Below are 14,705 nucleotides of genomic sequence, written 5' to 3' on the forward strand. Positions count from 1 at the left end.
AGACCAAGGGGCTGGGGATGGGGAATCAGGAATCAGGAGGGCGTTGCTGACAAGTGAAGAGCACGGGGCAGCATGTAGATGGGGGGGGGAGGGCGTTGCTGACAAGTGAAGAGCATGGGGCAGCGTGTAGATGGTGGGGGAGAGCGTTGCCCGAGCTGGTTCTCAGTGAAGCTGTGGGTCCCTGGAGACGAGCGGGAAGGCGGCGTTTGGAAGGAGGCCTGGTCCAATCAGGGTCTTGGGTCTTCTCTGTGGGTGCTGGGGAGCCACGGTTGGGCCTGAAGGGGGTGAGAGGGCCAGATCTCCTTGTAGATGGGCCGTTCCGACAGTTTTCTGGCTTGAGGGGGCAAGGTTGGAGAGAGAGAAACCAGTCAGGGCGTTTGCAGGAAGCCAGCAGAGAGGGTGCGGTAGCGAGTGGGAGTGAGGAGGGTGCCCACCGGAAGGAGGGCGCTGCTGGCTGAGGGAGGAGCCAACTGACGGCCGATTGGGACGCGTTGACTAGAGGTCCCTGTGGACGATCCAGGCAGAAGTGTCCCCTGGGAAGTAGTCAGAGGACTCCCAGATGGATTGGATAAAAATGACTCGAGTGTAGAAGTCAGATCAGTAGGAGGAATGGAATCCATCGCGGGCGGGACTGTCGTCTGCTCTGGGGTGAGGGAAGGCAATGGGAGAGTCAGGAAAGACCAGTGACAGACAGGGCACCCCAGGCGTGTCCAATGTGCAGACAGTTCACACCCGTAAACAGAGAGATAAGGAGCCTCCCCGTGGGATGAGGTGGACAGCTGCCTGCTTCACCCGTCAGAGTGGCCCTGCAAAGTCAGGCACGCGTGGCCTTAGGAGGAGCAGTGTTGGGTGTGGGAGCCCCAGGGATCCCTGCCCGGCAGCGCCGTGTGAAGGCCCTTGCCGTGGGCGAGCTCTTCCCAGGAGAGACAGCGCTGTGGGCATCCCAAGCGCACTGGTTGTGAGGCGACGCAGTGTGCTCCAGGTGTGAAGCAAGTGCAGCCGCGGTGTCGATGCTTTTTGTGGTCTGAGACATGGACCCTTTCAGAACGTGTAGGAAATAAGTAGTTTGGTTTTGGACTTTTGCTGGAACACCGTGACAAACATCGCCATCAGAGGAAGTGGAGTTTTTGTTGAAGGGTCTGGAGCTCATCCTTGGGGGATGTGAGCTTGTGGTCGTGTGTCTTCAGAGAGGTGGTTATTTTCCCTAAAACTCAGTGCTGTTTTCTTAGGTAAACAAACCCATCTAGCCTACACCTTTTCCTGTTATTTCATCATTTCCAAAGAAAGGAAAGAAACATCACGTCGTGGCCAGAAGCTGTCTGAGTGCAGAGTTGCTGCTGCTGACAGCTGACTTTGCTGAGCGTTCTCACCCGTGCCGGGCAGTGCTGGGCAGCGGCTGTGGCCTCCAGCAACACTGAGGGCTGGGGCCGCGTGTTCCTGGTGAGAGTCCTGAGTTCTCACAGTGGAGGACGCACAGGGGCGCGAGGAACCGGGCTCTGGCCGCCCCACACCGCTTCACAGATGAGGGTCAGACTTTGTTTTTTGTGAAAATAATATTTATTGGATTCATTGTTTAAATTATAACACCAATACCTTCTCTTTAAAGAAAATTTCAAACAACACAGATGGGGAAAAGTCCCATTCTCTAGAATTTGCGATTAAATTTAGTGTGGCGTTTTTCCAGAAGTTTTAAAAACATATATTCAAGTGTAGATATAACACACATAGTGATCTAAAGCTCTTGCAGATATTTTTAGGTTATAGTCATTTGTTTCTGATTTGCTGTTTTAAATAATCAGCTCATTTTTAGAGATTCTCACTCAGTATAAATCATAGTTTCTCCTAAACGTTGTTTTGCTTCTTTAAAATGAAAATAGAGGCCAGCCCCGGTTGCCTAGTGGTAGGTTCGGTGCGCCCTGCCTTGGCAGCCTAAGTTCGGGTTCCCGGGCGTGGACCTAGACCACTTGTCTGTCAGCGGCCACACTGTGGCAGCAGCCCACATACAAAAAGAGGAAGATTGGCAGCAGATGTTAGCTCAGGGCGAATCTTCCTCAGCAAAAAAAAAAAAAAAAAAAAAAAAAGGAATGAAATGAAAATAGAGATGTGAGACCAATTGCTGTTTATTATGCTGTAGAAGTAATTACAGGAACATGATCTTTGGAATTTCTAACCCAATTTATGATTTTTTTAATCTATAGGTAAAATCACTAATGTTTTTATTAGTCTCTACGTTATTTAATTTTAACAGGATTAAGAACTGAGCACAGTAATTATGTTAAGATTTAGTACTGATTAAGGATTGGTGAGGATAGGTTAGAACAAGCGTGTGTGTGTGTGTGTGTGTGTATGTGTTTGCGTGTTCGCACACACCCCGCGGCGCCTCTCTGGAAGGTCCTTGCAGGATGGGCCGGCCAGCTGAGTGCCCACTGCTGGCTGAACCTCCTGAGGCCTGGAGGCCGAGGGCCACTGTGGGTCTGCGGCCTGCAGTCGGAGCCTGTGCTGCCAGCTCGGAACGCCCCTCTGAGTCGGCACTCGAGGCAGGTGGCAGTGTCTGGAGCTGCGCCCAGAGCTGGGAGGAGGGTCCCGTCTGCTGCGTCCCCTGGGATGGCTGCTGTCCCTGTGGACGGGTTGCGGAGGAGAGCCACAGGGTCTGACTGTCGTCTGGGTAGGGGGGAGCCGTTAGGCTGGGGCACGAGACCGCTCTGCAGGGGCCTGTTGCCAGGGTTTCTCTCGGAAAGACACGGCAGCCGGCTTCGGCCTGGACTTGCCTTTCGCCCGACTCCACGTGGTCAGTGACTGGTCGGCTCTGGGCAGGCCCGATGGGGAGCTCGCTGATCTTTATAACAGTGCCTTTGGAGCAAATTCGATTGCCTTGTGCGTTGTCTGTGACAAAGGGTTGTCTGCTAGATGATGGCACTTGTGGTCTGTAGTGATGCAAGGACGTGCTGCCAACCTTTGGAAAGTTTGCCTTTTTCCAGTTTTTCTTTACAACTGGTAGCATTTCCTAAGAAAATGTGCTGATTTTATTTCAGAACCATTTTATTCTGTTCCTTTGGTTTTGCCATTCACCTGGAGCACAATTTTCAACCCTGTGTGACTTGTAATTTTTGAGAATTTTCAGGCTCATTTTCTAGATTGTTACTGGATTAGCACAGACCTTCTAAACAGGAGACATTCGAGTTATATGTAGGGCTAGAACCAAAATCCATTCTGACCGAAGCTTTCAAGAACAAAAGCTGAGTGTGTGTCTTCCTCTCTTGCGTGTGATGGGAACATTTCAGAGTGTGTTGGAGAAGGTGAGGGCCTTGGAGGAGGAAGCCAGTGTGGCTTAAGAAGCCTTGCTGGGGACGCGCATGTTTGTAAACACACCGACTTAATTCCTTAGTTTTGAAGCCAGTTTGTGACCTAAACAGAGGCCCTCTCCATTTGCCTGTGCATCTAGCTTTCGTGTTCTCTTAGCCACTAGTGAAAACAAGATAAAAGGAGACACTCGGGTGATTTATAGCAAGAGTGTTTTCTTTTCCACTTGATGATGTCCCTTTGGCCCACCGTCTCCTGAGGTGCGTGCTTTTTCCCTATTGGGACTGGCAGCTCCACTCGAAAGCTGTCATCCTAAAGCAGCCCTCTCTTACGGGGGCAGGGGGAGGGCCCCCTCGTGCACCGTGGGGCTCGCATCCCCTGTGCGCTCATTTGCTGGGCTGGCCGGCCAGGGAGGGTTCCGCCTGCGCCTGGAGCTGGGCCTGCCATGAGCCCCTTCCTGCGTGCAGTGAGCGGTGTGGAGGTGGGGACCAGTCCAGGGCACTCACAGGGAAGGGGGCCTGTGACGAGGTCGTAGCACTTTCAGGGGAAGGGAGGGAGTGGCCTGGAAGGGACTAGAAAATGAGCACAGTGGAGCCTGGACAGGGCCCCTTTGTGACACATCTGGTTGCAGAATGTTGACTTCGGATTCTTTCCAGGCTGTTCTGATGCCACTGAAAACGTTTTCAGTCCACTTCTATACTTACTGTTTCAGTCCTGTGGGCTATGAATGACGACGAGGTCTCCCAGCCTCAGGCGGGCGGTGGCAGGGCGCCCCAGGCCTGGGACGAACAGGAGCCTCTCCTGTTACGTGTGGGCTTTAATTAGCGGGGTGTAAGTGGAGCCTGGGAACAGCATTTTGAGAACGCTCAGCGCTCACGGTAGTTATCAGCAGGACTAGTATCGAAATCGCGTGTGTGCTGCTGGGTCGGATCTGCCGAGAGAGGGCTGGAACTGGCCTTCTGGCCCGTCAGCTCCGAGCTGCCCGGGGGGCTTTGCCTCTTATTTGGGCCAGGGGTGAGTGGATCTTCACGTCGGGGATTGCTAACCCAGAAGGAAAAAGAAGTCTGGTTTTTAGAAGTGTTAACCCCAGGCCGTGTAACTCTATTCCACAGAATAACTAAAGCTCACATTTGCGTGTCGTGTGCCAGGCACTGCCTCGCGGCATCATTTCATTTAATCCTTTTTTGTTACTTTATTTAGTCCTATGATTTTATTTAATGCTCACATTTTGTGGAGGGAACTGAAGATTAATTTTAAAGTGCTCTGAATGCATGTCGTGATCTGTTAAGGGAGGAGGAAGAGGAGGGGAAGGAATGAGAGAGCAGGGTTGATGGGGAGGACCCGGTGTGGAGAGGTCGTGAGCTGAATCCCAGCAGCGTTAGCCGTCAGGCGTGCAAGCCGGTCTGCTGCAGACGGACAGGAGGAGGGGCTCTGAGATGCTGGGTAGAGCTTGGTTGCCTCTGCGTCCACCTGCTTCTTCACGGGCTCTGCTCTGCGTGAGTGTGGACCTCTTGCCCTTCTCCAGGGAGAGGTGGTTTTCTGGGCTGCAGAGTAAGCAATGGCCAAAATGGCGCTTACCTGGGCCGCAGGTCCGATGAAGCTGGGCCGGAGTCTGCTGATGGTTTTGTACTTAGAGGTGTTTCGCTGGAGAACGTAACGTAGAATTCCTGGGGTTGCAGAGTGGAGATCAGAATGAGTAGGAGAAAGCGAGGGCGTGCGGTCACACCCTCCCCTTCCTCTGTCGTGCTGCTGAACTGTGGTCATGGTGATGTGTGGTCTGCCCCTCCGCTGCCATCTCCCATCTTCCTTTCCTCCAGAGCCGCTGCCCGGGAGTGCTGTCTGTCCACACGGGTGCCCTCCTGATGGCGTTATCTTTGGGCATTTTATTACAGTTGTAGGTCCTCTTATAAAATATTTTACCAAAAATCTACTGCTGTTTCTGTTACTCAGCTTGTGCCTCTGTGCTGTCACCTGTAGGATCTTTTCCTTGGCCACTCTGCTGTAACCCTGTCATGCCTGTGATTGTCATGCCTAGGAAATTGGACTGACGGCCAGTAGCTGCGCTTGCTTCTTTGATGGAATTTTATTTCAGAGACAAGAAGTTGTCACTTTGAATTGAGGCATAAGGCCTGGGGTACACCCGACTGGAGGCTGTGGGGCCCGGCTTTATCATGTGTCTCATTGATTGGAAGAACCAGTTTGGCAAATGTGGTTATAGCTGGTCATGCGCCTTCGATAGCTTTCGAAAACACCGTTTGTTATGCATTAGAAATTAACCAAATGTGAGAACATAGGAATGTAACTTTTTCAAATAAAAGCGCTGTAAGTTTCTGTTCTTGCTCCTCACTGGGCTGTGTAACCTCTCCTCCCTGCTGAGTCCTGGGCAGGACTTCCTGTGACGCTCTCTGTCCCCCGGCCTGCAGCCCTGCCCCTGGCCTGCTTCACGGAGCTTCCCGCCCTCAGGAGCTGCCTCAGGGCAGTCAGCGAGTGGGCACAGCTGGGATTTGAGCCCAAATCTGCAGGACTCCGTTGAGTGCTTAGCTGGGCGCTCCAGTGTCCCTATGGCATGGTCACGATCTTTCAAGCGCATGCTGAAGTATTTGGCTTTTGGGCATCTGCCATTCACTCGTTTATCACATGCTTCCTGTAAACTGATCCGAGAAATACCCACTTCACTGAGTACACGTTGAATACCAATTCAGTATTAGAGAAGTTGGTGGAAGTTCGTGAGCAGAGACTGTAACAGCTTTAACCTGGATTTAGTAATGGTCAGTAATGCAGGTATAGTGAAAGAGGAAAGTGAAAGGTCACTTTGGAAATGAAGCTGGAAGTTTGGGTTTTGTTAGTCAGTGAGTAACTAATAGGAAATAAAAAAATTATGCACTCTAGAGGATGAGAACAATGATGGGGTATTAATATTGTTACTCACTCTGGCATTTTGGTTGCTTAGTGAGCTGTTAGCAAACATGAGCGAAGTCAGAAGCCATTGTTACACTGCTGCTGGGGTGTGGCTCTGGTTCCGCAGTGAAGATGGGAACAGGCCTGGCCCTGCTGCTGGAGCTGGGAGGAACGCTGTGTGGCTGTAGGGAGAGAAGGACACTGCCGAGCCAGCCCCAGGGCAGCTAAGGCCATCCTCCTGCCGCTTCTCCTCCAGCTCCCCCGCCTCCTCCTCCTGCTCCCCCTCCAACTCCCCCTCCCCCTGCTCCTCCTCCCGTTCCTCTTCCTCCCCCTCCTGCTCCTCCTCTTGCTCCTCCACTGCCTCCTCCTCCGTTCCTGCTCCCCCTCCTCCTGCTGCTCCTCCTCCCCTTCCTCCTCTGTTCTCCAGCGTCTGTGCCATTGTACCTGTACTGGTGGTGAGAGTAGACAAAAGGGAGTTGGAGGCAGTGAAACAGGTATTGAACAAATACTCGGATTAAAAAGATCAAAGTTAATTTTACTTGCAGAAAGTTTGTGTATGTTAGTACAATGCCAAATAAGAATGGATTGTGTTTGTTGGGCGTCTGTTCTGCGTGTGCCAGGTCCTTGAGAAGAATTGAAATGTTTTTTAAAATGCAGGAGTTTTGTGGTGTTTGTTGAAATTAGTAGGTACAGTAAAATTGTTATATATGAACAGTGATGTTTATTTCTATGAGTACTTAATCTTTTAAAGAGTATTTGGACTATTTCAAAGAAAATGGTATGAATTAAAGTACTTTTGTCTTAGCTTATAGAAATCAGTCGTTTTATTTATTTATTTATTTATTTATTTTGAGGAAGATTAGCCCTGAGCTAACTGCTGCCAATCCTCCTCTTTTTGCTGAGGAAGACTGGCCCTGAGCTAACATCCATGCCCATGTTCGTCTACTTTATATGTGGGACGCCTGCCACAGCATGGCTTGCCAAGTGGTGCCATGTCCGCACCCAGATCCAAACCAGTGAACCCCGGGCCACTGAAGTGGAACATGTGCACTTAACTGCTGTGCCACCGGGCTGGCCCCTAATACCTATTTTTTTAATTCAATTTGTTTAAACCTAAAAAAACAAACAGTTCACCCATTTCCACCGCCCCACCCCTGCCTCTGGCAACCAACAATCTGTTCACTGTATGTATGAGTTTGGTTTTGTTTATTTATTTACATTCTACCTATAAGAGAGATCATCTGGTATTTGTCTTTCTCTGTCTGACTTATTTCACTTAGCACAATGCCCTTGAGGTCCACCCATGTTGTTGCCAATGGCAAGATTTCCTTCTTTTTTATGGCTGAATAATATTCCAGTGTGTGTGTGTTTATACTACATCTTCTTTACCCATTCATCCATTGGTGAACGTTTCCATGTCTTGGCTATTGTAAACAATGCTACAGTGAACATGGAAGTGCATATATCTTTTCAAATCACTGTTTTCATTTTCTTCAGATAAACCCAGAAGTGGGATAGCTGGATCATATGGTAGTTCTGTTTTTGATTTTTTGAGCACCCTCCATATGGTTTTCCATAGTGGCTGCACCAGTTTGCATTCCCACCGATGGGGTACGAGGGTTCCCTTTTCTCCACACCCTCTCCAACATTTGTTATTTTTTGTCTTGGTTATAAAGCCACCTAACAGGTGTGAGGGGTGTCTCATTGTGGTTTTGATTTGCATTTCCCTGATGACTAGTAATGTTGAGGGTCTTTTCATGTGCCCATTGGCCATCTGTATATCTTCCTTGGAAAAATGTCTATTCAGATCTCCTGCTCATTTTTTAATCTGATTGTTTGTTTGCTATTGACTTGTATGAGTTCTTTATATATTTTGGATATTATCCCCTTATCAGGTATAGTCATGTGCTGCACAACGACATTTCAGTCAAGAACGGACCGCACAGATGACGGTGGTCCCATAAGATAGTACCACATAGCCCAGGCGTGTAGGGGGCTACCCCATTGAGGTTTGTGTGAATACACTCTGTGATGTTCACACCACCACAGAATCGCCCAACGACACCCTTCTCAGACATACCAGATGATCCCCAACATTAAGCAAGGCGTGACTGTGTGTAATTTGCAGTTATCTTCTCCCATTTGGTAGGTTGCCTTTTCATCTTGTTGATGGTTTCCTTTGTTGCGCAGGAGCTTTTAGTCTGACGTAGTCCCACTTGTTTATTTTTGCTTTTGATCGGTTTGCCTTTAGTGTCAGATACAAAAAACCATCACCAAGACGTGTATCAAGGAGCTTCTGCCTGTGTTTTCTTCTAGGAGTTTCATGGTTCTAGGTCTTACGTTCAAGTGGTTAGTCCATTTAGAGTTCATTTTTGTGTGTGGTGTAAGGCAGCTGTCCGGTGTCATTCTTTTGCATGTAGCTGTCCCGTTTTGCCAGCACTATTTGTTGAAGAGACTGTCCTTTCCTCATTGTATGTTCTTGGCTCCTTTGTCGTAACTTAACCTACCATATATGCCTGGGTTGATTTCTGGGCTCTCTGTTCTGCTCCATTGATCTGTGTGTCTGTTTTTTTGCCAGTGCCCTGATATTTTGGTTACTGTACCTTTGTAGTATCATTTGAAATCAGGGAGTGTGATACCTCCAGCTTTGTTCTTCTTTCTCAAGATTGTCTTGGCTATTTGGGGTCTTTTGTGGTTCCATACAAATTCTAGGATTACACTATTTCAGTAGAAATTCAGTCTTTTGTTTGTCCAGGATGGTCTTTAGTTTTATCTTCCTTAGATTTTTCAACAACAGATTATGGTCACGTTACTACTATGAAGAGTGTTTTTTTTTTTTTTTGGAAAGAGAGAGAGTGTGTGTGTATGAGAGAGAGAATATTTTTAGCCAGAGGAAAGTTTGAGTCATTACCAAGAAATCTAGATGACAACCTGAAAAACAATATGCTCAACACTTTTTAATTTAAAAATAATGTTTTCTTTTGGGGAAAAATAAAAGTATAAACATTGCCTTAAGCTGCTTTGTTACTCACGCTGCAGTTTCTGATTCTGAGGTGCTTGTGAAAACTCTGGCTGTCTAGGAAGGTACGTGAGGGCTTCTTGCCTGGAAGGAGAAGTAGTTCTATTTTAGTGAATAACAGGGTAAACTTATTTCAGAAGAATGAGAACATTTTGACACCTTCAGGAAGTTAAAAATACTTTTCAAAAAGGGTTCTGAGTTGCTTTCGGTATTCTTTTGAAAGTGCCCTAATTTTCATAATTGTGAGTCGGTTGGTCTAGAACTTCCCCTGTCGCCTTTATGGATCTATCGCTATAGGGACCAAACATAACAGAAGTGTTCCTGGACTGGTAACCATGAGAAAACGTGTCTCCTTTGTTTAAAAAAAGCAAAACAAGAGAGTGCGAGTCCTAGCTTAGGTTAAAGTTTCGACCGTGGCGTTTCAGCCGGCCAGAGCGTGGAGCATGCGCCGGCCGCGACGGGCAGGACTGCTGTGTGTTTCTAACCGTTTAACCTCTGCCTTGCTTTCTCCCCACCCTCTGCAGTATGATTTGAGATCGTGAACATGGACTTTTCTCGGCTCCACATGTACACGCCTCCTCAGTGTGTGCCTGAGAACACTGGCTACACGTATGCACTCAGGTGAGCGCGCGCCCTCTTCCCTGTGGGAACGCGGCTGAGTTGGCGGGAGCTTTGGGGTCCTCGCAGCCGAACGTTCTGTTTGGGGAGTGAAGATGTCTGTGAACTTCACGGTAGCCTGCGGCTTTGTGAACCTGCTGAGCTGACATGGAAACGGCACGACGGTTCCGGTGACTCAGTGGTTAGTCACTGTGGGCGAATTGCCGTTTCTGACTCCACCCAGAGGCTGTGGTCTCAGGAGTAAATCTGTGGTCACGGTTGGCGTTTGTGATTTCTCCTGAAGGCCGGCTGCTTGAACGTTAACAGACATATCCTGGAAAATGATTTGCCTTTGAGAGGAGGCCTCGTAAACAATTTGGAGGAAGCCCAAGGTTCAGGAGCGAGGCTTTGTCAGATCTAAGTTTTCTCTTTTTCTCCGTCTTCTGATGTGATACTGAATCTTGAAGTTCAAGTCTTCACGGTGGCTGCTTGCCCCTTGCATCTCTAGTTCCCTCTCAGATAGACAGGGTGGTTGAAATGCAGCTGGGGACTGTGAGAGGGTGGTGAGCGCCCGAGGAGAACGCCGGCCAGGTCCGTCAGGTTTGATGGGCAGCTGGGCACCTTTGCACCCTGGCACACAAGGCAAGTGTGCGTGTGGTTGTTTTCAGTGGCTTGTCTTCTAAAGGGTGAAAACGCCATTGGAACTTTAAGAAAATTGGAAGGTATTTGAAGAAAAGTACTTTTTAACAGCATTAGTCAAATGTCACATTTAATGATTGAGTTTATGCACGATTCTAGATCACGTCGCACTTTCTGTAGTAACAGGCTGTTTTGTTAAAAGTCCTGTAGTGTTTTAGAACAAGTGAGCGGGCCACCTCAAGTAAAGCTATTCCTATTCTGTGTTGTGGAGCATACAGATAATTGTTCTTGGTAATTTATTGTTAGCTTCTATAGCTATTTTCAACACGGATTTATGAAACGTGTGTGTCTGGTCTCAGCATCGGGGCAGCGACGCGGTTGTCCCCGGGGGTCCCAGCCCCCTTCAGGTGGACGTGGTCGGGGTGAGAGACGAGGCAGGACGGGCAGGCAGCCGTGGTCCCATGAGCCCCAGGGCAGTGGGAGGCCAGGGGGCGGCTCCGGCAGGGAGCCTGTGGCCAGGTTGGCTCAGGAGGAGCTGCAGCGCGGGGTGTCAGAGGCGGGCGCAGACCGGGTGGGCTGCAGGCGTAGGGAGGGAATGGAGGAGCTGGAGGAGGCAGCGAGGGCGAGGCCGAGGGCGAGGGCAGCGGCGGGGCGGGGGGGGGCGCAGAAGGAAGAGAGGGTCACGGCAGTGCCACCAGTTCACAGGAGAACGTGTGGAGCTTCACGGTCTGGTCGTCCGCGTGGCCTGGTCGGGTCGGCAGAGTGCGGGGCCGCGGGGCTGGAGGAGGGGCTGCGAGCTGACAGCTCTGAGGCCCAGCGGGCCAGCAGTGGGAGCGACAGACCCTCTCGCTGAGGGTTCCCCGCCGCATGGCCCAGGCTGGAGGGTCTCTCCCTGTGCCCCTGCGTCCCCACCTCTCCTTGGAAACGTTCGTCCTCCAGCTCCGGTGGACGCTGGTCGTCCCGGAGGCTGGGCCTCCCTGGCCCGCTTTCCCCACGGCCACCGGGCCTGGCGCTGGAGGAGTGGTCCTCGCTTGGTGGTCCCTCCAGGCCCAGCCCCTCTTCCTGCTAAGCCCGCTTCGCCTCCTGTGTGTGGCGACCGCTCGCCGGCCTGCCTTCCTCCGAGCCCGCTCGAGTGAGCGCGCGGGGCCTCAGCGCCCTGGTTGCCCCGCCCGCCCGCCCGCCCGCCCGCAGTCAGAGTGCCTTTCTGCGGAGCGCGGGGAGCCCCTGGCAGTCGGCAGCGCTTGTCTCCATCTCCCTCCCCAGCACATTGTTGTGAAGCAAATGTCTGAAAGATAATGGATTTCAAAAACAACCAGCATCACAGCGAAAAGCCCTCAGTACTTTAAAATAACCACTTCATACGTGAGATGTTTAGGCAGTGCTCCAGCTTCCCAGAGCCTCGTTTTTCCGTCAGCCTGAGCAGGACTCTCGTTCTCCTCGGCGGTTGGTCTCTGGAGTCTCCCGGTGTGTGCTGGAACTGGCGGCCGGGTCTCTGGGGTCGGGCGGCCTGGGCGCCGCCTGTCTGTGGCGGGGCGCCCTGCTGGGGGCAGCGTGAGCCCCGCTCCCCGGCTCCTGTGGTGTTGGGGGTGGTGGCGTTGGGAAGTCCCGAAGCTCCATGTGGTGGAGGAGCAGCCCCTGGGCACGGTGTCAGGGGGACTGGCCTGAAGCCTTCAGGGGCCCTGACCCACAGCCCGGGTGGTGCGGGCGCCCGAGGCAGGTGTCTGACCCTCTCAGCCCCTGGTAGGAGGCTGGCTTAGCCGTGAGGCGGGAAAGGTGGGGAGCGGCTGTTGCTCCGGATCCACAGTGTCTGCACAGGAGCAGAAGAAGAGAGGGCTTCGGGAAGGAGGGACCGGCCAAGCACGGCGAGCGCCGGGACACGGCCAGCGAGTTCACGCCCGTGGGAGGCACTGGCCCGAGCGGCCGGGCGCGGTGGCTGGCGGGGTGGAGGGGAGTGGGCCGAGGGAGCGGGGCGGCTCTGCGGCTAGTCCGGCTTGTGTGGGTTGATAGTTACGCTGGGGAGACACGAGAGTGCGTCTGGACGCGGATGGTGAGGAGCCATAGAGAGTCGAGGACGTGGGAGAGCGGAGAGGTGACTGACGAGTCCGGCTTCTGGAAAGTGGGGCGGGCTCTAGGGTTGGGAAGGAAGGGGAAAGCGCGAATGGGCTGTGTCGTGGGGTCCGTCCGTCCGTCCGTCGTCCGTCCGGGAGGCTGAGGCAGCTGTGCTGGCGTCTGCTCCTCTGGAGAGAGAGAAGCACTGGGTCTTCTAGACCAGAGAGCCGGAGGCGGAGGAGGGCACGGAGGAGCTGGAAGTGAGGAGGGGAGGGAGTTCGAAAGGGCCGTGAGCACTGGGGATGGACCACCACACAGGTCACCAGGCGGTGGGAGGAGCCGGTGGGGCTGGGGACAGCCGTGCCCTGACCTCCTGCCCCTGCACTGACACGATTCTCTGCAGGGCCTGCAGCGTCTAGAGAGCGGTTGGGTTCATGGTTGGGTTCATCTGAGGGAGTGCTGCCAGGCTACTGGGACAGACGCCATCGGGGCAGGGGACTCGCCCCTGGGGGTGGGGCCGGGTGAGTCAGGGTCAGAATCCCCATGAGGCTGAAGAGCCAACGTGCCAGGAGATCCCAAGTGCGAGGGGGTGGGGGGGGTGGGGGGGGTGGGGGGGAGGGTGAGAGTGGGCGGTTGAGTCAGGGCTGCAACGCAGATGGGCTGGGCAGCCAGGTGGGTGATGTCTCGACATGGGCCTTGGGTCACTTCTTAGCATGGTCGCCGTCTGTGACCTGCTTAGCTCACATCGCTTCTCCCGTAACCGAGCTGCTCCCTGGCAACGGGAGGGTCAGCGCGGTACCGGTACCGGCAGGAGGCTGCCACCGGCGGGAGGGGCGCGGCCACGCCCGGTGGAGCCGAGGCCTGCCCTCCGCATGTGTCTGCTTTCAGCTGTGGCAGATTTCTTTCAGTCTTTTAATTAAAGGTGCTCCAAATAACAGAGGTTTTAAAAAGAGCAACGCATAATGAAAACAATTCGTAGTTGATGAGAGAACTAAACTAAAATCTCATACTCTTGAGGATTAGGTCTGTACTTTATCTTTGGTGTCTTTGTCTATGTTACCTTTTTTTTTATGATTGTCGTCTGATCTAACATCTGTTGTCAATCTTTTTTTTTTTCCTTCTTCTTCTCCCCCAAAGTCCCCTAGTACACAGTTGTATATTCTAGTTGTGGGTGCCTCTGGTTGTGGCATGTGGGATGCTGCCTCAGCATGGCCTGACAAGCGGGGCCATGTCCGCGCCCAGGATCCAAACAGGCAAAAGGATCCTGGGCCGCCCAAGCGGAGCGTGCGAACTTAACTGCTGCGCCATGGGGCCGGCCCTTGTATTATTATGATGATCTTTATATCCTAGTTATGTTATTTAATTCTCTCCAGTTCTGGATTGGACACCTCAGTCTAAAATTCTCTGTGGTGCGCTTTCCTCTGAAGCCCCCAGGCCTCATAGGGGAATTGGCAACGTACTTCCGCCACCGCCCTTGATGAGGTCGAGCTGCCTGGACTGGGTGCTCGGGGCCTCCTGTCTCCAGCAGACACGCGAGTCTTCCTGCTGGGGCTCGGGCATCGTCCACAGCCCCTGTTACAGACGGTGGGAGTGCGGGCGCTTGGGATGTGCTGGACTTTTAGAGGAGAAGAGGCCTTTGAGGTCACGGACGCACCAGGTCAGCTGAGCCCCGTTGTGTTGGAAGGAGGCCTGGACGTTGGTCTGGGCAGAGCTCCGAACAGCCGGTCCCTCCCTCCTCCGTCCGCTCCTCGTCCCCTCTGACCACGGCTCCGTTTCTGCCGTGTTTGGAGTTCAGCCCTGCCCAGCTCTGAGTGCACGTGCCTCGGGCCCCACCTTCCAGCTCCAGAGGAACCACTGTGACCAGATGGAAGAGAACCTTCCAGATCTTGTCTAGGCTTACACGTTTCTGCATGTGTGTAGGAACATGTGGTTTTATCGTCTGTTTTAACACAAGTAGGATGACGCTAGAGCGCTTTCTTTTCTCATTTCACAGTGTGCCCTGGAGGCCTTTCTGTGACGGTGCGTGTAGAGCTTTACATCCTCCCGGCCTCACAGCGTCACGCATGGTGTCCCCCAGCTTACTTCTCCGTCCCCTCGTCTCGGGCATGGTGCTGCTGCAGACACTCTTAGGTCGACTTCCTCCCAGGCCCTGTCAATCACACTGACGGCATTTGGCCCCCTACCTCCCGGTGGCGGAGGCGTT

The 14,705-nt window shown here is 52.5% G+C and overlaps 1 protein-coding gene across 50 annotated transcripts in view; it reads left to right on the forward strand.

Annotated features, from left to right (window-relative positions):
* The window catches only part of SUN1 (Sad1 and UNC84 domain containing 1), a 55,148-nt gene that overhangs the window by 7,924 nt on the left and 32,519 nt on the right, over positions 1–14,705 (forward strand). For 12 of the 50 annotated variants that reach the window (XM_070567304.1, XM_070567270.1, XM_070567273.1 and 9 more), the window contains exon 2: positions 9,742–9,838. The exons of 10 other annotated variants lie outside the window; for them this stretch is intronic. In XM_070567304.1, the coding sequence (XP_070423405.1) occupies positions 9,762–9,838 (77 nt within the window). In that variant the 5' untranslated portion in view covers positions 9,742–9,761. Of the gene's footprint in view, positions 1–1,227; positions 1,528–3,927; positions 4,315–5,993; positions 6,069–6,272; positions 6,693–7,700; positions 7,729–9,099; positions 9,283–9,741; positions 9,839–14,705 lie in introns of those variants that run through there. 28 more of the 50 variants (XM_008508780.2, XM_008508784.2, XM_008508786.2 and 25 more) reach the window with 18 other exon arrangements.

The sequence above is a fragment of the Equus przewalskii genome, chromosome 12 (genome assembly GCF_037783145.1).
Source record: "Equus przewalskii isolate Varuska chromosome 12, EquPr2, whole genome shotgun sequence".
NCBI classification, from domain to species: domain Eukaryota; kingdom Metazoa; phylum Chordata; class Mammalia; order Perissodactyla; family Equidae; genus Equus; species Equus przewalskii.